This window comes from Oncorhynchus nerka, linkage group LG26, assembly GCF_034236695.1.
Source record: "Oncorhynchus nerka isolate Pitt River linkage group LG26, Oner_Uvic_2.0, whole genome shotgun sequence".
NCBI classification, from domain to species: Eukaryota; Metazoa; Chordata; class Actinopteri; order Salmoniformes; family Salmonidae; genus Oncorhynchus; species Oncorhynchus nerka.
Window position 1 is genome coordinate 26,288,381 of NC_088421.1, and position 25,021 is coordinate 26,313,401.

The 25,021-nt window shown below is 45.5% G+C and overlaps 1 protein-coding gene across 1 annotated transcript in view; it reads right to left on the reverse strand.

The window, feature by feature from the left end:
- Positions 1-25,021, reverse strand: part of LOC115123982 (adhesion G protein-coupled receptor L1-like) — a 134,821-nt gene that overhangs the window by 83,687 nt on the left and 26,113 nt on the right. Inside the window, exons 2-3 of the mRNA XM_065010328.1 lie at positions 13,868-14,081; positions 7,036-7,145 (exon numbers count right to left, since the gene is read on the reverse strand). Coding sequence (XP_064866400.1) covers positions 7,036-7,145; positions 13,868-14,081 — 324 coding nt within the window. The remainder of the gene's footprint in view (positions 1-7,035; positions 7,146-13,867; positions 14,082-25,021) is intronic.

Genomic DNA, 25,021 nt, shown 5'->3' on the forward strand with positions numbered 1-25,021 from the left:
GAGCAGGAACAGGTAGAGTTCTACTCTCCTCTCTGCTCTCTACATTTACTGGGAGCAGGAACAGGTAGAGTTCTACTCTCCTCTGCACTCTGCTCTCTACATTTCCATGGGTTCCTACAGGCTTCGTCAGCAGCAGTTGTAGACGAACGTTACGGGCCTTCCCAACAACGCAGAGAGAAAGAACATAGAGAAATAATAGGAAAGGAATAACACCTAGTAAAACAAGTACCAATAAATACACAATGATAACTTGGCTATATACACAAAGTACCAGTACCTAGTCGATGTGAAGGGATACGAGGTCATTGAGGTAGATATGTACATATAACTAGGAATAAAGTGACTAGGCAACATGATATTAATCTACTGGATTTTTACTCCAGGAAATATATATATATATAGTATATTATATTATAGTATAGTGTTGTTTAATGATGTGTGGTGAACTAGGAAATAGATATAGTGTGTAGTATAGTATGGTATAATAAGGTATAGTTTATACAGTACACTCAGTATGTGTTGATAGAAGCCAGTTGTGAAGCAAGCCTTGACAGAGTGAATCTGTGTCACAACAGTTTGTCTTGCTCTGTTCTGCCCAGTGAAGACAAAGTGATGTCTCTGTAAGGGCTTGCAGGGTTTTTGGCACTGTGAGATATGACTTGACTTGTTGGCTGTTGTTATGTTCTGCTGGCATGCTCACACATCCTAACACACACATTAACACACACACTAACACACACACAAACACACACACTGGCCGCCTCTTCTGAGCTCATCTGACAGTGCTGTGTCGACTCAGCTGCTTCGCCTGTCACCTCCACGTTTCAGGTGGCTGGTAACACAAAGCACTATGTGACACGCACACAGAGGACCCTGTCACACACACAAACACACTTGCACACAAACACCCACCCACACACACCCAGACAACCACACACACACACACACACACACACACACACACACACACACACACACACACACACACACACACACACACACACACACACACACACACACACACACACACACATGCCTGCACGCATCATGCCAGCTGCAAACAGCGACCCTTTAAACACCATCCCTCTATCCCTAACCCCTATCCCTCTCCCGTTAAGTAGAACCAAACAAACAAACATATGTCACCCATAAAGACACCAAAACACCCTGCACTCCCAGTGAGCCATGAAAGATGGGGCATTACCAGAGCGATTAGCAGCACCAAATTCAATTAATCTCTGCAGAGGAGAGGGGTAACCCCGGGAGGGATCCCTCTCTCCTAGTAATTAAACAAACCCAGTTAGTTGTCATTAGGTTTTGGATTAGATGACCTTCTCCTGGTAAAACACCCAGTTAGTTGCCACTAGGTTTGGGATAAGATGACCTCCTGGTAATTAATAGAAGCCCAGTTAGTTGCCACTAGGTTTGGGATGAGATGACCTTCTCCTGGTAATTAATAGAAGCCCAGTTAGTTGCCACTAGGTTTGGGATGAGATGACCTTCTCCTGGTAATTAATAGAAGCCCAGTTAGTTGCCACTAGGTTTGGGATGAGATGACCTCCTGGTAATTAATAGAAGCCCAGTTAGTTGCCACTAGGTTTGGGATGAGATGACCTTCTCCTGGTAATGAATAGAAGGCCAGTTAGATGTCACTAGGTTTGGGATGAGATGACCTTCTCCTGGTAATTAATAGAAGCCCAGTTAGTTGCCTCTAGGTTTGGGATTAGATGACCTTCTCCTGGTAATTAATAGAAACCCAGTTAGTTGCCACTAGGTTTGGGATTAGATGACCTTCTCCTGGTAATTAATAGAAGACCAGTTAGTTGTCACTGGGTTTGGGATGAGATGACCTTCTCCTGGTAATTAATAGAAGCCCAGTTAGTTGCCACTAGGTTTGGGATGAGATTACCTTCTCCTGGTAATTAATAGAAGCCCAGTTAGTTGCCACTAGGTTTGGGATGAGATGACCTTCTCCTGGTAATTAATAGAAGCCCAGTTAGTTGCCACTAGGTTTGGGATGAGATGACCTCCTCCTGGTAATTAATAGAAGCCCAGTTAGATGTCACTAGGTTTGGGATGAGATGACCTTCTCCTGGTAATTAATAGAAGCCCAGTTAGTTGCCACTAGGTTTGGGATGAGATGACCTCCTCCTGGTAATTAATAGAAACCCAGTTAGATGTCACTAGGTTTGGGATGAGATGACCTTCTCCTGGTAATTAATAGAAACCCAGTTAGTTGCCACTAGGTTTGGGATGAGATGACCTCCTGGTAATTAATAGAAACCCAGTTAGTTGCCACTAGGTTTGGGATGAGATGACCTTCTCCTGGTAATTAATAGAAGCCCAGTTAGTTGCCACTAGGTTTGGGATGAGATGACCTTCTCCTGGTAATTAATAGAAGCCCAGTTAGTTGCCTCTAGGTTTGGGATGAGATGACCTTCTCCTGGTAATTAATAGAAACCCAGTTAGTTGCCACTAGGTTTGGGATAAGATGACCTCCTGGTAATTAATAGAAGCCCAGTTAGTTGCCACTAGGTTTGGGATGAGATGACCTTCTCCTGGTAATTAATAGAAGCCCAGTTAGTTGCCACTAGGTTTGGGATAAGATGACCTCCTGGTAATTAATAGAAGCCCAGTTAGTTGCCACTAGGTTTGGGATGAGATGACCTCCTCTCCTGGTAATTAATAGAAGCCCAGTTAGTTGCCACTAGGTTTGGGATGAGATGACCTCCTCCTGGTAATTAATAGAAGCCCAGTTAGTTGCCACTAGGTTTGGGATGAGATGACCTCCTCCTGGTAATTAATAGAAGCCCAGTTAGTTGCCACTAGGTTTGGGATGAGATGACCTTCTCCTGGTAATTAATAGAAGCCCAGTTAGTTGCCACTAGGTTTGGGATGAGATGACCTCCTCCTGGTAATTAATAGAAGCCCAGTTAGATGTCACTAGGTTTGGGATGAGATGACCTTCTCCTGGTAATTAATAGAAGCCCAGTTAGTTGCCTCTAGGTTTGGGATGAGATGACCTCCTCCTGGTAATTAATAGAAGCCCAGTTAGTTGCCACTAGGTTTGGGATGAGATGACCTCCTCCTGGTAATTAATAGAAACCCAGTTAGTTGCCACTAGGTTTGGGATGAGATGACCTTCTCCTGGTAATTAATAGAAGCCCAGTTAGTTGCCACTAGGTTTGGGATGAGATGACCTTCTCCTGGTAATTAATAGAAACCCAGTTAGTTGCCACTAGGTTTGGGATTAGATGACCTTCTCCTGGTAATTAATAGAAGCCCAGTTAGTTGTCACTGGGTTTGGGATGAGATGACCTTCTCCTGGTAATTAATAGAAGCCCAGTTAGTTGCCTCTAGGTTTGGGATGAGATGACCTCCTCCTGGTAATTAATAGAAGCCCAGTTAGTTGCCACTAGGTTTGGGATGAGATGACCTCCTCCTGGTAATTAATAGAAGCCCAGTTAGTTGCCACTAGGTTTGGGATGAGATGACCTCCTCCTGTTAATTAATAGAAACCCAGTTAGTTGCCACTAGGTTTGGGATGAGATGACCTTCTCCTGGTAATTAATAGAAGCCCAGTTAGTTGCCACTAGGTTTGGGATGAGATGACCTCCTCCTGGTAATTAATAGAAGCCCAGTTAGATGTCACTAGGTTTGGGATGAGATGACCTCCTGGTAATTAATAGAAGCCCAGTTAGTTGCCACTAGGTTTGGGATGAGATGACCTCCTCCTGGTAATTAATAGAAGCCCAGTTAGATGTCACTAGGTTTGGGATAGGATGACCTTCTCCTGGTAATTAATAGAAGCCCAGTTAGTTGTCACTAGGTTTGGGATGAGATGACTTTCTCCTGGTAATTAATAGAAGCCCAGTTAGTTGTCACTGGGTTTGGGATGAGATTACCTTCTGGTAATTAATAGAAGCCCAGTTAGTTGCCACTAGGTTTGGGATGAGATGACCTTCTCCTGGTAATTAATAGAAACCCAGTTAGTTGCCACTAGGTTTGGGATGAGATGACCTTCTCCTGGTAATTAATAGAAGCCCAGTTAGTTGCCACTAGGTTTGGGATGAGATTACCTTCTCCTGGTAATTAATAGAAGCCCAGTTAGTTGCCACTGGGTTTGGGATGAGATGACCTTCTCCTGGTAATTAATAGAAGCCCAGTTAGTTGCCACTAGGTTTGGGATGAGATGACCTCCTCCTGGTAATTAATAGAAGCCCAGTTAGTTGCCACTAGGTTTGGGATGAGATGACCTCCTCCTGGTAATTAATAGAAGCCCAGTTAGTTGCCACTAGGTTTGGGATGAGATGACCTTCTCCTGGTAATTAATAGAAGGCCAGTTAGTTGCCACTAGGTTTGGGATGAGGAGGACTGTAACACTGAATCTAATTCACTCAGGATCTATTTATATTCTGGTGGCATAGCCTGACAACACGTAGCGTGGTGCGGCGGAATGCGGCGCGGGTGGGGAGAACTAACGTGTATGTGTGTGTTTGCAAGTCTGGTCTGGCCCACAGCCCATCCCTGAGGGAGAGGAGAAGACTGACGGAGGACTGTTCTAATTGGCTCGTCTTTCTCACTTCAGACAGCCAAGACTTTTCATCACGACGCGATCAGGTTCCAATTTTCTCATAACCCCCTCCACCCTCCTTCCTTCAGATCCAATAAACAAGCTTCTTTAATAGAAGACGGGAATAGGAAAAATGCAAGTCAGCAGCTATTTAATCATCACTTTCAATTGGCTCCTGTGTGCAGTCAGAGGGAAATGTCTGGTCTGGAATAAGAGAGAATAAGAGAGGACAGAAGAGGAAACTATTTATTTATAACCCAGGACCAGATCACCACCTAACAACAAAACAACACCAGAGGAGACCACATAAAGTAGAACATAGCAACCAGGGGCCACTCAACCTGACCACCACAACAAGTCAACTCACATCTCAGGGCTACATTCAGAGAGAGAGATGATAGAGGAGACTGAAAGAGGACATGATCTCACCCAAAGGCTGCAGGGCAAAAGAGAGAGAGAAGAAGAAAGATAACACAGACTAGAAAACCTTCCCCAACAGCAAAGGTCACAGTTATAACTTTTACTGTTGTGATGGTAACAGGACTCAACCCTGAACTACAGTATATATCTAGAGGCAGGTTAGCTGAGGGCCTGTGAGCGCTGAGCAGAGGAGGGTCAGAGTTCATCGTAATCTTAAGGGGGCACAGCCAGCCAAGTAGGACAGCTCCCCTAGAGGCCTGGAGGCCATGCTGCACTTTGTGTTGCACTTGGACAGTTGAAAGTGGAGTGTTGGGACAACTCCTACAGGTGACAGTGGAGTGTTGGGACAACTCCTACAGGTGACAGTGGAGTGTTGGGACAACTCCTACAGGTGACAGTGGAGTGTTGGGACAACTCCTAAAACCTGCAAAGAGAAAAGAAAGCGACATCGGAAGATAAAGAGAGGGAGGGAAAGAGATGAGATCAATGGGAGAGTGAAAGAAATGTGGCAATGGATAAAGTGTAGAATATAAAGAGTTGTAGAAGAACGGCATGAAACCAAGAGAGAGAAGGTTGACAGAGAAGGAGAGATGAAAAAAGGCGATATTGACATGGAGATATGTTGAGAGGAAGAGAGGAGTGTGAGAATTCAGAGAAGAGGTCAGGGAGTTGTTTATGTCAGTTTTGATTTCTTCAGTTCCTGTACTCACGGCTCCCTGAAGGAAAAAACATAGACATTCACCCACAGAGTATCTTTTACCCACCTCTTCCCTTCATCCCTCCCATAGTCATCAATCACCCCCCCCCTCCCCCACACACACCACACTTCTGTCTCTCCCCAGTGGAGGGGGGATGAGGCGGCAGCCCCCTGGAATACTCCTGCACAGTGAGAGGATCAATGCTGAGAGTAATACTACATGAGGAGGAGGGGACACTGTCTGAGCAGAGATTTTCACATGACTGAGGCTCCACACAACACCAGAATCCTCACCCTGTCTGCCTGTGTTCTTGTGTTCTTGTGTGTGTGTGTGTGCTTTAGGGTGTGAGTGAGAGTGTGTGAGAGACAGTGTGTGATGTGGATGTGTGTTTCGGCGTGTGTTTGTGTATGTGTGTGTGTGTGTGTTTGTACTTGTGTTTGTGCGTGTGTATGAGCAACAGAGCGCGTGCGTAATGTGTGTGTACGTGCGTGTGTGTGTGTGTGTTTGTACTTGTGTTTGTGCGTGTGTATGAGCAACAGAGCGCGTGCGTAATGTGTGTGTACGTGCGTGTGTGTGTGTGTCACACCTGCCACGGAGATGTGAGCAGCACCCGAGGGAGCCGGCAGCCAGTTACCATGGGGATATTGAAATGTGCACATCTTCAGGGTCATGTGGTCTAAAATAATCCCTTTGCTGTTTGTGTTAACATTGGGGCATGATGACACAGACACAGTCTCCTGCCTCCCAGTCTCACTGTGGACAATGTTCACTGTTCTTGGAGATCAGAGGGACCACTAAGATGTTTGGCACCAGATAAAGCAAACTACCAGGCCCAGGGGTCAACGTGTGTGTGAGTGTGGTGGTGTGTGTTACCGCTATGATCGGCAATAAAGGCTGACCCCTCGCTGTACTGCTGTATGAAGTGCTTATCTGTCATGGTGTTTGTGGAGCACCTTCTCCGTGTGAAAATCTCTCTCAGCCTCTGGAGCGTTGCGCTGTCGATGGAGAAAAAGGGTTTAGTGCTGTGTGTGTGTAGGTGCGTTTGTTTGCAGGTGTGTGTGTGTAGGTGTGTTTGTTTGCAGGTGTGTGTGTGTAGGTGTGTGTGTGTGTAAGAGAGAGAGAGAGCAAGAGCGAGAGAGCAATGTGTGTCTGTCTGGTCTGGTCTTGGTCTGTCTGTTTGTGTGTGTGGCTGAGTGTGTGAGAGAGAGAGTCTGTGTGTGTGTTGGTGTGAATGCCAGTCAGTTGCTGAGAGGGCTGAGAGGGGTTAGCTGGGGGAGAAGGGGGACGGGGATGGGGGTGGGGAAGGGGGTGAGGGATGTGGGAGATGGGGGTCTGGGTACTCACTGTAGGGGACACACTCGTACTGTATCTCCAGGTACTTGTAGGTCCCTGGGCAGGGGTCTGGGAACACATCGGACCCTGCCACCACCACACACTGGGTACGGTTATTACACCTGTCCCACAGAGAGAGAGGGAAAGAGATGAGAGAGAGAGAGAGAGAGAGTGAGAACGAGAGAGAGAGAGATAGAAAGAGCGCGAGAGAGAGAGAGAGAGAGAGAGTGAGAACGAGAGAGAGAGAGAGATAGAAAGAGCGCAAGAGAGAGAGATACATTGATAGAAAGAGCGCGAGAGAGAGAGATACATTGATAGAAAGAGCGAGAAAGAGAGAGAGAGAGAGAGAGAGCGAGAGAGAGAGAGAGAGAGATAGATAGATAGATAGATAGATAGATAGATAGATAGATAGATAGAGAGAGAGAGAGAGAGAGAGAGAGAGATAGAAAGAGCGAGAGAGAGAAAGGGAGAGATAGAGATAGAAAGAGTGACACAGAGAGAGAGAGATAAAAAGAAAGAGCAAGAGAGAGAGAGAGATAGAAAGAGCGAGAGAGAGAGATAGAAAGATAGATAGATAGATAGATAGATAGATAGATAGATAGATAGAGAGAGAAGAGAGAGAGAGAGATAGAAAGATAGATAGATAGATAGATAGATAGATAGATAGATAGATAGATAGATAGATAGATAGATAGATAGATAGATAGATAGATAGATAGATAGAAAGCGAGAGAGAGAGAGATAGAGAGATATAGAAAGAGCGAGAGAGAGAGGGAGAGAGAGAGATAGAAAGAGTGAGAGAGAGATAAAAAGAAAGAGGGAGAGAGAGAGAGATAGATAGATAGATAGATAGATAGATAGATAGAAAGAGCGAGAGGGAGATAGAAAGAGCGAGAGAGAGAGAGGGAGAGAGAGGGGAGAGAGAGAACATCAAAAGGAACACAAAATTCAACATAAAAATTAGGATCTGGCTAAAAATACTTGAATCAGTCATAGAACCCATTGCCCTTTATGGTTGTGCAGCCTGGGGTCCGCTCACCAACCAAGAATTCACATAATGGGACAAACACCAAATTGAGACTCTGTATGCAGAATTCTGCAAAAAATATAATCTGTGTACAACGTAAAACACCAAATAATGCAAGCAGAGCAGAATTAGGCCGATACACGCTTATTATCTAAATCCAGAAAAGAGCCGTTAAATTCTACAACCACCTAAAATGAAACAATTCCCAAACCTTCCATAACAAAGCCATCACCTACAGAGAGATGAACCTGGAGAAGAGTCCCCTAAGCAAGCTGGTCCTGGGGCTCTGTTCACAAACACAAACACACCCCACAGAGCCCCAGGACAGCAACACAATTAGACCCAACCAAATCATGAGAAAACCAAAATATAATTACTTGAAACATTGGAAAGAATTTACAAAAAAAACTAGAACGCTATTGGACCCTAAACAGAGAGTACACAGTGGCAGAATACCTGACCACTGTGACTGACCCAAAATGAAGGAAAACTTTGACTATGTACAGACTTTGCTATTGAGAAAGGCTGCCCACTGAAGGCAGACCTGGCTCTCAAGAGAAGACAGACTATGTGCACACTGCCCACAAAATGAGGTGGAAACTGAGGTGCACTTCCTAACCTCCTGCCCAATGTATGACCATATTAGAGACACATATCCGAGCAAGGGTAGCATTCCAGAGGGACATCAGAGACTGTAACGTTCTTTGCTTCACGGAAACATGGCTCACTGGAGAGACGCTATCGGAGACGGTGCAGCCAGCTGGTTTCTCCACGCATCGCGCCGACAGAAACACCAAGGGAATTCTCTTCGATTATAATCACAGCCGTATATATTCCTCCCCAACAGACACATCACATCGATGGCTCTGAACTAACTTTATTTGACTCTTTGCAAACTGGAATCCATATATCCGGAGGCTGCATTCATTGTAGCTGGGGATTTTAACAAGGCTAATCTGAAAACAAGACTCCCTAAATTTTATCAGCATATCGATTGCGCAACCAGAGCTGGAAAAACCTTGGATCATTGCTATTCCAACTTCCGCGACGCATATAAGGCCCTGCCCCGCCCTCCTTTCGGAAAAGCTGACCACGACTCCATTTTGTTGATCCCTGCCTACAGACAGAAACTAAAACAAGAAGAGGTCTGTTCAACGCTGGTCCGACCAATCTGATTCCACACTCCAAGACTGCTTCCATCACGTGGACTGGGATATGTTCCGTATTGCGTCAGACAACAACATTGACGAATACGCTGATTCGGTGAGCGAGTTCATTAGAACGTGCGTTGAAGATGTCGTTCCCATAGCAACGATTAAAACATTCCCAAACCAGAAACTGTGGATTGGACAAGGATGTCTTGCTCCCAGGCAGACTAAATAACTTTTTTGCCCGCTTTGAGGACAATACAGTGCCACTGACACGGCCCGCAACTAAAACATGCAGACTCTCCTTCACTGCAGCCGACGTGAGGAAAACATTTAAACGTGTCAACCCTCGCAAGGCTGCAGGCCCAGACGGCATCCCCAGCCGCGCCCACAGAGCATGCGCAGACCAGCTGGCTGGTGTGTTTACGGACATATTCAATCAATCCCTATCCCAGTCTGTTGGGTCTCGACGCCGCCCTGTGCAACTGGGTACTGGACTTCCTGACGGTCCGCCCCCAGGTGGTGAGGGTAGGCAACAACATCTCCACCCCGCTGATCCTCAACACTGGGGCCCCACAAGGGTGCGTTCTGAGCCCTCTCCTGTACTCCCTGTTCACCCACGACTGCGTGGCCACGCACGCCTCCAACTCAATCATCAAGTTTGCGGACGACACAACAGTGGTAGGCTTGATTACCAACAACGACGAGATGGCCTACAGGGAGGAGGTGAGGGCCCTCGGAGTGTGGTGTCAGGAAAATAACGTCAACAAAACTAAGGAGATGATTGTGGACTTCAGGAAACAGCAGAGGAGAGGGTAGTAAGTTTTAAGTTCCTCGGCGTACACATCACAGACAAACTGAATTGGTCCACCCACACAGACAGCATCGTGAAGAAGGCGCAGCAGCGCCTCTTCAACCTCAGGAGGCTGAAGAAATTCGGCTTGTCACCAAAAGCACTCACAAACTTCTACAGATGCACAATCGAGAGCATCCTGTCAGGCTGCATCACCGCCTGGTACGGCAACTGCTCCGCCCACAACCGTAAGGCTCTCCAGAGGGTAGTGAGGTCTGCACAACGCATCACCGGGGGCAAACTACCTGCCCTACAGGACACCTACACCACCCGATGTCACAGGAAGGCCATACAGATCATCAAGGACAACAACCACCCGAGCCACTGCCTGTTCACCTCGCTATCATCCAGAAGGCGAGGTCAGTACAGGTGCATCAAAGCTGGGACCGAGAGACTGAAAAACAGCTTCTATCTCAAGGCCATCAGACTGTTAAACAGCCACCACTAACATTGAGTGGCTGCTGCCAACACACTGACTCAACTCCAGCCACTTTAATAATGGGAATTGATGGGACATGATGTAAAATATGTCACTAGCCACTTTAAACAATGCTACCTAATATAATGTTTACATACCCTACATTATTCATATCATATGTATACGTATATACTGTACTCTATATCATCTACTGCATCCTTATGTAATACATGTATCACTAGCCACTTTAACTATGCCACTTTGGTTACATACTCATCTCATATGTATATACTGCACTCAATACCATCTACTGTATCTTGCCTATGCCGTTCTGTACCATCACTCATTCATATATCTTTATGTACATATTCTTTATTCCCTTACACTTGTGTCTATAAGGTAGTAGTTTTGGAATTGTTAGCTAGATTACTTGTTGGTTATTACTGCATTGTCGGAACTAGAAGCACAAGCATTTCGCTACACTCGCACTAACATCTGCTAACCATGTGTATGTGACAAATAAAATTTTATTTGATTTTATTTGATATTTCCCTCAGATTACCTAGAGCCACAAAGAATTTGAAAACAAATCCAATTTTGATAAACTCCAATATCTATTGGGTGAAATTCCACAGTGTGCCATCACAGCAGCAAGATTTGTGACCTGTTGCCACAAGAAAAGGGCAACCAGTGAAGCACAAATACCATTGTAAATACAACCCATATTTATTTATATTTATTTTCCCTTTTGTACTTTTTGCACATCATTACAACACTGTATAAATAAATAATATGACATTTGAGTGTAATGTTTACTGTTAATTGTGTATTGTTTATTTATCTTTTGTTTATTATCTACTTCACTTGCTTTGGCAATGTACACATATGTTTCCCATGTCAATAAAGCCCCTCAAGGATCCGCCCCTTTTGTACATGTTCGCCTAGAATGACATACCCAAATCTAACTGCCTGTAGCTCAGGACCTGAAGCAAGGATATACATATTCTTGGAACCATTTGAAAGGAAACACTTTGAAGTTTGTGGAAATGTTAAATGAATGTAGGAGAATATGACATTAGATCTGGTAAAAGATAATACAAAGAAAAAGACATGTGTTTTGTTTTGTTTTATTTTTTTTGTACCGTCATCTTTGAAATGCAAGAGAAAGGCCACAATGTATTATTCCAGCCCAGGTGTAATTTAGATTTTGGCCACTTTTGCAGCACTGTACGTGCAAAGTTTTAGACTGATTGAATGAACCATTGCATTTCTGGTCTTTTTTTGTGTGTCAACACTGCCCAAATGTGCCTAATTGGTTTATTAATAACTTTTCATGTTCAAAATGATGCACTCTCCTCAAACAATAGCATGGTATTCTTTCACTGTAATAGCTACTGTAAATTGGACAGTGCAGTTAGATTAACAATAATCTAAGCTTTCTGCCAATATCAGATATGTCTATGTCCTGGGAAATGTTCTTGTTACTTACAACCTCATGCTAATTGCATTAGCCTACGTTAGCTCAACCGTCCCGCGGGGGACCCACCGATCCTGTGTAAATTGAAATTGAATTGAAATTGAATTGAGAGTGAGAGAGAAACATGGGAACCGAGAAACAAACTAGACAGAGGAGAGAGAAGAGATTGATGAGAATAAAATGAAAGAGGACATTGAGAGAATGACAGAAGGGACAAAAGAGAAGAGGCAGATAAATGTCCTTGGGGCTAAAGATGGAGGGAACGGGTCGGAAGGGGGTCATTTCAAACTAGACTAGATCATGTGACAGCTGGACCTGAGGGATGAGGCGATGGAGGGATGAGGGAGGAAGAGGGGGAAGAGTGCCGTAAGAGTCTCCCTCCCCTGAAGGCTTGTGAGTGTGAGCGATTAAAGGTGAGAGAATGGGTGGGGACTGGTGCTGCTAAGACAGACAGACAGACACACACGCACGCACGCACGCACGCACGCACACACACACACACACACACACACACACACACACAGAAACGCACACAGAAACGCACACAAGGCAGGGAAACATTCAATTGCACATAACACCATCATAATTTAAGCAGCTCAATGTATGCTCCCTCACACACTCACACTCCCAGCACACACACACTTCCCTTTTCTGCATATAATCCCCCCTCCTCTGTCCTCCTCTATCCTCCTCTATCGATCTCTGTCCTCCTCTATCGATCTCTGTCCTCCTCTATCGATCTCTGTCCTCCTCTATCCTCCTCTATCGATCTCTGTCCTCCTCTATCCTCATCTATCCTCCTCTATCGATCTCTGTCCTCCTCTATCCTCATCTATCCTCCTCTGTCTTCTATCCTCCTCTATCGATCTCTGTCCTCCTCTATCGTCCTTCTATCCTTCTCTGTCCTCCTCTGCCGTCCTCTATCCTCCTCTGTCCTCCTCTATCGTCCTTCTATCCTTCTCTGTCCTCCTCTATCCTCCTTTGTCCTCCTCTATCCTCCTATGTCCTCTTCTATCCTCCTCTGTCCTTCTCTATCTTCATCTGTCCTCCTCTGTCCTCCTCTGTCCTTCTCTATCCTCCTCTATCTTCATCTGTCCTCCTATGTCCTCCTCTATCCTCCTATGTCCTCCTCTATCCTCCTCTGTCCTCCTCTATCCTTCTCTGTCCTCCTCTATCCTCCTCTGTCCTCCTCTATCCTTCTCTGTCCTCCTCTGTCCTCCTCTATCCTTCTCTGTCCTCCTCTATCCTTCTCTGTCCTCCCCTGTCCTCCTCTATCCAGCTTTAGCATTATTTCTCTCTTTCTGCTCTCTCTCTGGTTCATTCTCCATTTCTCTCCACGTCACTGCTGCACTCTCTTTATCTCCCCATCAGTGGTTCACTCTAGCCCGCGCCCGCTCCCTCCCTCCATCCCTACATCAATCCCCTTCAGATCTCTCCATCTCTCCATCCCTCCATCCCTACATCAATCCCCTTCAGATCTCTCCATCTCCTCATCCCTCCATCCCCACACCAATACCCCTGTCCTCCTCCAGATCTGTCCATCTCTCTCTCCCTCTGTGCATCCCTCCATCTCACCAGTAGCACCCTCTCCCTCCGTTACATGTGTGATGGATAGCAGGGAGAGGGCTGCCATAGATCAGCTCTATGAGGAGGCAGATGCTAAGCACCGCCAGAGTGCAGCTGCATGCAGCCACACTACAAACACATATCCCACTACACACATACTGCATGCACTCGACTTTACACACTAACAGCACATAAGATAAAAAAACAAGCATGACAGAAAGACACACCCACCCTGGATGTCCTATGTCTTCTTATTTATCTTATACACACACACACACACACACACACACACACACACACACACACACACACACACACACCTATCCACCCAACCCTCCCACCTCCCCACACATACCTCTGTGACATGATCTTGAAGGCGTCAGGCAGGTAACACTGCACGTTCTCCATTTGGAAGGGGTCAGCGTCACAGATCTTGTCGTCCGTGCGGCCGTAGTTGGCCGTCTCAATCATGATGACATCACTGCCAGGGCAGCGCAGCTCGATGGGGTATCCCTCGCACGCCAGCTCTCTACGCATCAGGCCGAAGGGCATCGCTGACCGACTCAGAGCTACAGCAGAGAGAGAAAGAGAGAGAGAGAAGGAGAGAGAGAGAAAGATAGTGTGTTATTGACAATGTAAGTGCATGGTATGAAATAGGAGGGAAATCATACAAACAAATGGCAGACATACCACTCTCTGTAGAATAACAGAAACAGAAATAACATAAAGCAAATGGCTAGGTAGAGAAAATGCTAGTCATCATGTACAGTAGCAGAAAGACAGGGACGAAGAGCAGAATTTGTATTTTTACATAGCAGTTAGAATGTAACATAAACACAATGAGACCATCATCTCAATTCACAGAGGACACAAGTAAAAACAGTGTAGCCAGCCTCATAGACAGAGAGTGCAAGTGGACGTTGGATCCTAAAAGAGCACTTGCAGACCAGACCTGCCTCCCAAATGGCACCCTATTCCCTATAGTACACACATTATTTTTAATAGGGTGCCATTTGAGACACACCCCAGCTCTCCCAATCATGATATTTACCCACTTTGAGAGGTAAACTGTTCAACGTTCTGGCTTGTTCCATTAACAGACTCCCACACACACAGCCAGCAGCTCAACCCCCACCACTCGGACACGCACGCGTCTGACGCACAGCTCTGAAATAGAATGTCCTCACGTCTGCCTTCCAGCCGACGTCAACATTACACCTGAGTAGGGCTCACCTCCATACGGAGAGGGGTATGAGGGAGGGAGAGGAGGGAGAGGAGGAGACAATAAAATAAATAGAACAGAGAAGAGAAGAGGGCCTAAGAGAGGGAGAGAGAATCTCACCTCTCTGTACGAGGGCTGGCAGGCCCCTAGGCTCCCTCCCCCCACATGTGTCATCTGTCCGTTTGCCATTTGTACGCCCACTCCATGCAATCAGAAGACTGAGAGGGCAGCTAGGAGAGAGAGAGCTGGCGCGGCGGACAGAGAGAGGGGGCAGCCAGGGTAGCGGGGGTTAATCGCTGTGCCAGGGCTGAGAGGGCAGCTAGGAGAGAGAGAGCTGGCGTGGCGGACAGAGAGAGGGGGCAGCCAGGGTAGCGGGGATTAATCGCTGTGCCAGGGCTGAGAGGGCAGCTAGGACAGAGAGAGGGGGCAGCCAGGGTAGCGGGGGTTAATCGCTGTGCCAGGGCTGAGAGGGCAGCTAGGAGAGAGAGAGCTGGCGCGGCAGACAGAGAGAGGGGGCAGCCAGGGTAGCGGGGGTTAATCGCTGTGCCAGGGCTGAGAGGGCTACAGACATGCACAGAGAGACACTCTCCATCTACTCCATCTCTCTCTCCCTCTCCTCCATCCCCCTCTCCATCTCTCTTCATCTGCACAAGTAGGCTTTCTAGCGGCCTCTGCATTCAGTCCTTCAACAAATTCAGTCCTACTCAGCTCACCACAAAATGGCTGCAGCCTTGGCATGTCCTCCACAAGGTCCAATACAATACCATATTGTTAAATTTGGCATAGAAGAATGAAAATTGAGGTGCTTGTATAATTGTTCTGCATTGAACAAAACCTGATATAGTGCCATTCATCAAAGCCTTGGGCCTGCATGTTGCGCCCCCTATAGGTCAATGGTGAAAATGCACTTGTCTGCATTTCATTTTGGGTCGTTGCTTCCCCTGAGTTGGATCTATGTGGCCCTGCATTTGCTGTTTTCTCACCCGTTAAAAAGTGCAAATGAAAAAATCATCACTTGAACATGATTGGTCAACTCTCCCAGACTTCCTCCATTAATGTATGTGAATATTTGGGTTGCTGCAGTTCAGACCTGTGGCTCTCTAACCTTGCCCACTCTGAGAGCTGCAAAAACTTTAAATCAGTCGCCAAAGATAGGGGATAAAATGCAAAAAGGCTAAAAAGCAAGAATGTGCTCAACCAGGAAGTTGATATGCCAGTAAAATGTAAAATGTACTAGAGAGTAAGAATATGGTAAATAATTATTTTATTAAAAATAATTATTTGGTGAAGAATATTATTGAATTGATGTCAAAACACTATATTATGCAACATACATTGATTAAACAATATTTCATGCCCCCTGTGGTAAATTAATCAATATTCAGACTAAAGAACGCCTATAAAATAATGCCTTTAATTGTAATAAAAAACTGCACTCAAATTGTCACATATCTGAAATTGTAGTCTGAACATGTGGAAAACATGATGGAGGAATATGGATCATTTGAAATGTAAGAAAAGCATTTTGGGGGACATTGTACTATATACCACCCAGAAACGCATTCATTTAAATGGAATTCAATATTTATGTTTGGACACACAAAATGCTCATCATTTGTTCAATCCTCATATAAAGTGATACTGTGAGTTTCAGATGAACTCATTTGTTTGTCTGTGTGACATATAAAGGAAGCTTGTGGTAGTTGTACGGGCCAATACGAACTAGTGTTCGCTCAACGACAGGAAGTCCACAGCTACATACAGAACAAGAGATGTGTTTGTCTCTGTGTGACATATAAAGGAAGGTTGTGGTAGTTGTACGGGCCAATACGAACTAGTGTTCGCTCAACGACAGGAAGTCCACAGCTACATACAGAACAAGAGATGTGTTTGTCTGTGTGACATATAAAGGAAGCTTGTGGTAGTTGTACGGGCCAATACGAACTAGTGTTCGCTCAACGACAGGAAGTCCACAGCTACATACAGAACAAGAGATGTGTTTGTCTCTGTGTGACATATAAAGGAAGCTTGTGGTAGTTGTACGGGCCAATACAAACTAGTGTTCGCTCAACGACAGGAAGTCCACAGCTACATACAGAACAAGAGATGTGTTTGTCTCTGTGTGACATATAAAGGAAGCTTGTGGTAGTTGTACGGGCCAATACGAACTAGTGTTCGCTCAACGACAGGAAGTCCACAGCTACATACAGAACAAGAGATGTGTTTGTCTGTGTGACATATAAAGGAAGCTTGTGGTAGTTGTACGGGCCAATACGAACTAGTGTTCGCTCAACAACAGGAAGTCCACAGCTACATACAGAACAAGAGATGTGTTTGTCTCTGTGTGACATATAAAGGAAGCTTGTGGTAGTTGTACGGGCCAATACGAACTAGTGTTCGCTCAACGACAGGAAGTCCACAGCTACATACAGAACAAGAGATGTGTTTGTCTCTGTGTGACATATAAAGGAAGCTTGTGGTAGTTGTACGGGCCAATACGAACTAGTGTTCGCTCAACGACAGGAAGTCCACAGCTACATACAGAACAAGAGATGTGCTTGTCTTGTGCTGGGGAACCCCGTATTAAATACTAAGCATAGCCTCCCCTCCCCTCAATGAAAGCTGGGTTTGTATCCTGCCCAATGCATTCACCAAGTAGCCAAGCCTATCCATTGGGGCGGCAGGTTACCCTAGTGGTTAGAGCATTGGACTAGTAACCAAAAGGCTTCATGTTCAAATCCCCTAGATAACAAGGTACACATCTGTTGTTCTGCCCCTGAACAGGCAATTAACCCACTGTTCCTAGACCGTCATTGAAAATAAGAATTTGTTCTTAACTTACTTGCCTAGTTAAATAAAGGTCAACATAAAAGGGTTTGACTGCCTTGAACATTTGGGAGCAGCAAAACAGTGAGCAGACATTCTCATGTGTCCATACGCCCATCATGGAATGAGAAATGTGATGATGCCGGTGACCCTCGTATGTAGAAACATTGTTTACCTGTAACATTTTCTTGTTAGGGGTTCAGGCAGCGAAGCTGCAAGAAAACATATTGTACTTGTTGGTTCCCCAGCAGTGAGCTCCCTTTTCCTACTCAAAGAGTTTTAGAGAGTTGTAGGGCTTCCCAGACACAGCCCATCTGTAAATAGCCCATCCAACTACCTACCTCATCCCCATATTGTTTTTATTTACTTTTTTTGCTATTTTGCACAACAGTATTTCTACTTGCACATCATCATCTCCACATCTATCACCCCAGTGTTAATTTGCTAAATTGTAATTATTTCGCTACTATGGCCTATTTATTGCCTTACCTCCTCAACCCATTTGCACACACTGTATATCGATTGTTCTATTGTGTTATTGACTGTACATTTGTTTATGTGTAACTCTGTGTTGTTTTTTGTCGCACTGCTTTGCTTTATCTTGGCCAGGTCTCAGTTATAAATGAGAACTTGTTCTCAACTGGCCTACCTGGTTAAATAAAGGTGAAAAAAAATGCCTCACTATATTGTCTAAGCATGTCTCCCTCAATAAGTCTGTCTCATTCTACGTCTTGATGTTTCAATGGTGCCAAGGATAGTTCCAGTTTTTATATGCTCTGATGTTTGCCTCTCTATGACACTGACTGTTATCATCTCATAGAACAAAACATATAAACTGTCCTAAGCCTGTGTTAAACTCAGACCTTATTTTCAGCATTTATCCCAAATAGGAATAGCAAACGCACCAGAGGTAGAAAATGATCATTCATTTACGTTATTTAGGACTACAAGCTGGCAAGTGCTATTGTCGACTGTCCAGCGCGCTGCGCTTATAACTCCACATGAGTTGAATCTCGGCCCATTCACCCATTCCTCTTTTCATATATTTTATTAATGCAAAACAAAACACGCAAGCTTTGAATTTAACACACCACTTTGAAAGTGAGAGTATCAACATTTCACTGGGGTTTCTGATGGATTGTCATCATTGTTGAGATTGTTGCATTTTTGTGACTATATCAGGTTTTGTTACGTGCGAATTTCAATGTTTCTACACCAAAGTGAATCATTTTGGAGCTTACCTAGTGGACTAACAGTCAGAGCTCAGAGGCAGAGGAACGAGTTGGCAGGGGAGCTCTCCCTGGTGATGAAGGACAGCCAGTACATATGAGTGGAGCTTTCCACTGCCAGCTAGACAGAATACTGCTGTCCATGGTGCTGAAGGAGTATGACGAGAATACGTCTATAGAAATGCATTTGGAGGGCAATAACCATTGGAGTCTGGCTATGGTTTGTTCTACATCAGACAGACTAGAATAACCAATGGAACTAGCAATGCATTGCGCTACATCAGAGTGACTGCAAAGTCTATGGGAGGGAACAGTCCATGGTACTGAAAACAGAATGATAGGTAGTGATAGGCTCTTTACGACCTTGAATCAACAGAGGGAACATTTTACACATTAAGTCTGCCCCTTTCTTTGATCGGTCCCATTTTCTCAATTTACCTCAGAGTCAAAGCTAGCTATCTCCAACCAACCAGATTTGACAAGAGAACTTTAAAAAGCTGCTGCTCTCCTCACCTACTTAGCCCTCTTATACTCCCCTGACCAGACTGTATTAGCAGTTGAGAAAGGCAGGATGCCGAAAAGCTGGGTTCTATGCTGGCTTATTGATATAATTAATTAAAATGAATGAAAAATGACTGAATAAAGCATATAAACAGGCTGTATTAGAGACTAGACTAGGAGACACTGTCTCTTCTCTCTTCTCTCAGTGCTGGAACACACAGAACAGAACAGAACAGGCCTGTTTTCCTTGGCAGTTGATGATGAGGCTCTGGGTGAATTAGACTTCAGTCTATCCATTCAGGAAATGTGCCCGTAAGGGTCAACGTCAATGTCAGTCATTTCCAGAGATGCTGTGTAGCTGCAGCTACATGACTCACTGCATTGAGACTAGCTCATATTTCTAAACGCCACTCATTCATGCAGCTGCATTGCTTGGGTAATGTTGTGTCAGTGTGTAACTAAGGACATTAAGGCTGAATAGCCAGATCAAATTTATTTCAAATCCTTTATGCCTCACCAGCATAATATTTCTTCGTAACGGCCTTATAAAAACACAACCAGACAAAGACGGCAAAAACACATTCATATTAGGAACACAGATGTTTCACACTCTCTCACTCTCTCGCTCTCTCTCTCTCTCGCTCTCTCACAAATGCATGCAAAGTCGCCCACGCACACACACATACAGACAGAGACACATGCACACGCAAACAAACACACACACACACACACACACAGTGCGGGGAATCTGTACTTTACTTTACTTTACTATTTATATTCTGCACAAATGTTACTTTTACTTCACTACATTCCTAAAGAAAATATATTTTTACTCCATTACATTTTCCCTGACACCCAAAAGTACTCGTTAAATTTTGAATGCTTAGCAGAACAGGAAAATGGTCTAATTCACACATTTATCAAGAGAACATCCCTGGTCATGCCTACTGCCTATGATTTGGCAGACTCACTAAACACAAATGCTTGATATGTAAATGATGTCTGAGTGTTGAAGCCCCTGAACATCCGTAAATAAAAAGAACAGAAACTCGTTCTGCCTGGTTTTTCCTTTAATATACGGACTTTGAAATGATTTCTACTTTTACTTTTGATACTTATGTATATTTAAAACTACTAAAAATACTTTTAGACTTTTACTCAAGTAGTATTTTACTGAGTGACTTTCATTTTTACATTTACTATTACAGTTTTTTTTTTTACAATCGCTAGGACCCATTTCTCAATACTTAAGTCACTTTTTCAAATCTCTTCACACAGTTCTCCTAATCAACTTTCAGCTTGGCACAGCAGTTCATTTCATATCCAAAATGAACTCAAACCACTAAAACACATGTCTCAAATCAACTCATTCTTCCATAACAGTAGCAAAAGTTGTCACCCAACAAGCACACTTTGTCACTCATAAAACAATGACCTTAAAAACACTAACAACAGGTAGCATTACACAATGTTTTCGTTAGTTAAGTTTCTTTACAAAACAAGAATGACATCTCTCTACTGTTTAGAATCCACAGTGGTTTATGTTACAGGAATGAATCAGACATGATGCAATATGCTTCAATATGTTTTATGTCATTTTCTGGCATTGAGTGAGTGTGGCATTGAGTGTGGCATTTGGCCACAGGTTCTCATCCACATCACATCTTATGTCATCTTGGGCAACACCTAGGAAATAATATTTTGGCATGCCTGGTCCATCCCTAGCAGTCTTCTGCAGATATGTCCAGGCATCCAGCAGTCTTTGCGTCCAGGAGGGACATTTTATCATGTGGATGGTGGTCATAAACCTTCCACCTTCACGAGGAAAATAATTCCTCTATGGGGTTGAGGAGTGGAGAGTAAGGTGGGAGGAAAATAATTCCTCTATGGGGTTGAGGAGTGGAGAGTAAGGTGGGAGGAAAATAATTCCTCTATGGGGTTGAGGAGTGGAGAGTAAGGTGGGAGGAAAATAATTCCTCTATGGGGTTGAGGAGTGGAGAGTAAGGTGGGAGGAAAATAATTCCTCTATGGGGTTGAGGAGTGGAGAGTAAGGTGGGAGGAAAATAATTCCTCTATGGGGTTGAGGAGTGGAGAGTAAGGTGGGAGGAAAATAATTCCTCTATGGGGTTGAGGAGTGGAGAGTAAGGTGGGAGGAAAATAATTCCTCTATGGGGTTGAGGAGTGGAGAGTAAGGTGGGAGGAAAATAATTCCTCTATGGGGTTGAGGAGTGGAGAGTAAGGTGGGAGGAAAATAATTCCTCTATGGGGTTGAGGAGTGCAGAGTGAGATGATGATCATGATTTATTACATGATCAATTATAGTGGCCCTAATCTCATCTGAGACTACAGCTCTTGATCTTCCTCTCAGTCTTCTTCCACCACGCATACGTACTCCTCTCCCTCTCCCTCTCACAGCCACTCTTCTTCCTCTCAGTCTTCTTCCACCACGCATACGTACTCCTCTCCCTCTCCCTCTCACAGCCACTCTTCTTCCTCTCAGTCTTCTTCCACCACGCATACGTACTCCTCTCCCTCTCCCTCTCACAGCCACTCTTCTTCCTCTCAGTCTTCTTCCACCACGCATACGTACTCCTCTCCCTCTCCCTCTCACAGCCACTCTTCTTCCTCTCAGTCTTCTTCCACCACGCATACGTACTCCTCTCCCTCTCCCTCTCACAGCCACTCTTCTTCCTCTCAGTCTTCTTCCACCATGCATACGTACTCCTCTCCCTCTCCCTCTCACAGCCACTCTTCTTCCTCTCAGTCTTCTTCCACCACGCATACGTACTCCTCTCCCTCTCCCTCTCACAGCCACTCTTCTTCCTCTCAGTCTTCTTCCACCACGCATACGTACTCCTCTCCCTCTCCCTCTCACAGCCACTCTTCTTCCTCTCAGTCTTCTTCCACCACGCATACGTACTCCTCTCCCTCTCCCTCTCACAGCCACTCTTCTTCCTCTCAGTCTTCTTCCACCACGCATACGTACTCCTCTCCCTCTCCCTCTCACAGCCACTCTTCTTCCTCTCAGTCTTCTTCCACCACGCATACGTACTCCTCTCCCTCTCCCTCTCACAGCCACTCTTCTTCCTCTCAGTCTTCTTCCACCACGCATACGTACTCCTCTCCCTCTCCCTCTCACAGCCACTCTTCTTCCTCTCAGTCTTCTTCCACCATGCATACGTACTCCTCTCCCTCTCCCTCTCACAGCCACTCTTCTTCCTCTCAGTCTTCTTCCACCACGCATACGTACTCCTCTCCCTCTCCCTCTCACAGCCACTCTTCTTCCTCTCAGTCTTCTTCCACCACGCATACGTACTCCTCTCCCTCTCCCTCTCACAGCCACTCTTCTTCCTGTCAGTCTTCTTCCACCATGCATACGTACTCCTCTCCCTCTCCCTCTCACAGCCACTCTTCTTCCTCTCAGTCTTCTTCCACCATGCATACGTACTCCTCTCCCTCTCCCTCTCACAGCCACTCTTCTTCCTGTCAGTCTTCTTCCACCATGCATACGTACTCCTCTCCCTCTCCCTCTCACAGCCACTCTTCTTCCTCTCAGTCTTCTTCCACCATGCATACGTACTCCTCTCCCTCTCCCTCTCACAGCCACTCTTCTTCCTCTCAGTCTTCTTCCACCATGCATACGTACTCCTCTCCCTCTCCCTCTCACAGCCACTCTTCTTCCTCTCAGTCTTCTTCCACCACGCATACGTACTCCTCTCCCTCTCACAGCCACTCTTCTTCCTCTCAGTCTTCTTCCACCACGCATACGTACTCCTCTCCCTCTCCCTCTCACAGCCACTCTTCTTCCTGTCAGTCTTCTTCCACCATGCATACGTACTCCTCTCCCTCTCCCTCTCACAGCCACTCTTCTTCCTCTCAGTCTTCTTCCACCATGCATACGTACTCCTCTCCCTCTCCCTCTCACAGCCACTCTTCTTCCTCTCAGTCTTCTTCCACCACGCATACGTACTCCTCTCCCTCTCCCTCTCACAGCCACTCTTCTTCCTCTCAGTCTTCTTCCACCATGCATACGTACTCCTCTCCCTCTCCCTCTCACAGCCACTCTTCTTCCTCTCAGTCTTCTTCCACCATGCATACGTACCCCTCTCCCTCTCCCTCTCACAGCCACTCTTCTTCCTCTCAGTCTTCTTCCACCATGCATACGTACTCCTCTCCCTCTCCCTCTCACAGCCACTCTTCTTCCTCTCAGTCTTCTTCCACCATGCATACGTACTCCTCTCCCTCTCCCTCTCACAGCCACTCTTCTTCCTCTCAGTCTTCTTCCACCACGCATACGTACTCCTCTCCCTCTCCCTCTCACAGCCACTCTTCTTCCTCTCAGTCTTCTTCCACCATGCATACGTACTCCTCTCCCTCTCCCTCTCCCAGCCACTCTTCTTCCTCTCAGTCTTCTTCCACCATGCATACGTACTCCTCTCCCTCTCCCTCTCACAGCCACTCTTCTTCCTCTCAGTCTTCTTCCACCATGCATACGTACTCCTCTCCCTCTCCCTCTCCCTCTCCCAGCCACTCTTCTTCCTCTCAGTCTTCTTCCACCATGCATACATACTCCTCACCCTCTCCCTCTCCCAGCCACTCTTCTTCCTCTCAGTCTTCTTCCACCATGCATACGTACTCCTCTCCCTCTCCCTCTCCCAGCCACTCTTCTTCCTCTCAGTCTTCTTCCACCATGCATACGTACTCCTCTCCCTCTCCCTCTCCCAGCCACTCTTCTTCCTCTCAGTCTTCTTCCACCACGCATACGTACTCCTCTCCCTCTCACAGCTACTCTTCTTCCTCTCAGTCTTCTTCCACCATGCATACGTACTCCTCTCCCTCTCCCTCTCACAGCCACTCTTCTTCCTGTCAGCCACTTCTCTATCTCTGGCTGGGTCCATGTTCATATTGCAGTACAGTATTATTCCTAAGATGTCCCCTTTTGTATAGATGGAAATGAAAGACAAACACCTGGGTAGGTGTTCAGCTACAATGGGAATCAGCTGTGGTTGGTCTAATTGTTTTGATAATATTTCATTTTTTAGATTTTGAATATATTTCAATACTGTATTACTTAAGAAATGTAGCAAATTGCTGTCTTATTAAATGTTGTGTTATTTTAGGCTTTTAACTTCAGTTTAACAGTTTTGAAAAGAGTATGTAAATGTGCAAATTGGCCTGTAGGTACTGAGAGTTTTGGTGGTGGTTGTGTCTAAGTGAGAAAAACATTTATGAAATTTGAAAGATGTAGTCATTGAATGCATTTTGTGCCAAAGCAATGAAAAATGATCCACAGTTTAGCCACATAGACGGCTAAACACACACACACACACACACACACACACACACACACACACACACACACACAGTAACCCCCCGCCACACACACACACACAGTAACCCCCCACACACACACACAGTAACCCCCCACACACACACACAAACACACAGTAACCCCCCACACACAGTAACCCCCCACACACACACAGTAACCCCCCACACACACAGTAACCCCCCACACACACAGTAACCCCCCACACACACACACAGTAACCCCCCACACACACACACAGTAACCCCCCACACACACACAGTAACCCCCCACACACAGTAACCCCCCACACACACAGAACCCCCCACACACACACACAGAACCCCCCACACACACACACAATAACCCCCCCACACACACAGTAACCCCCCACACGCACAGTAACCCCCCACACACACAGTA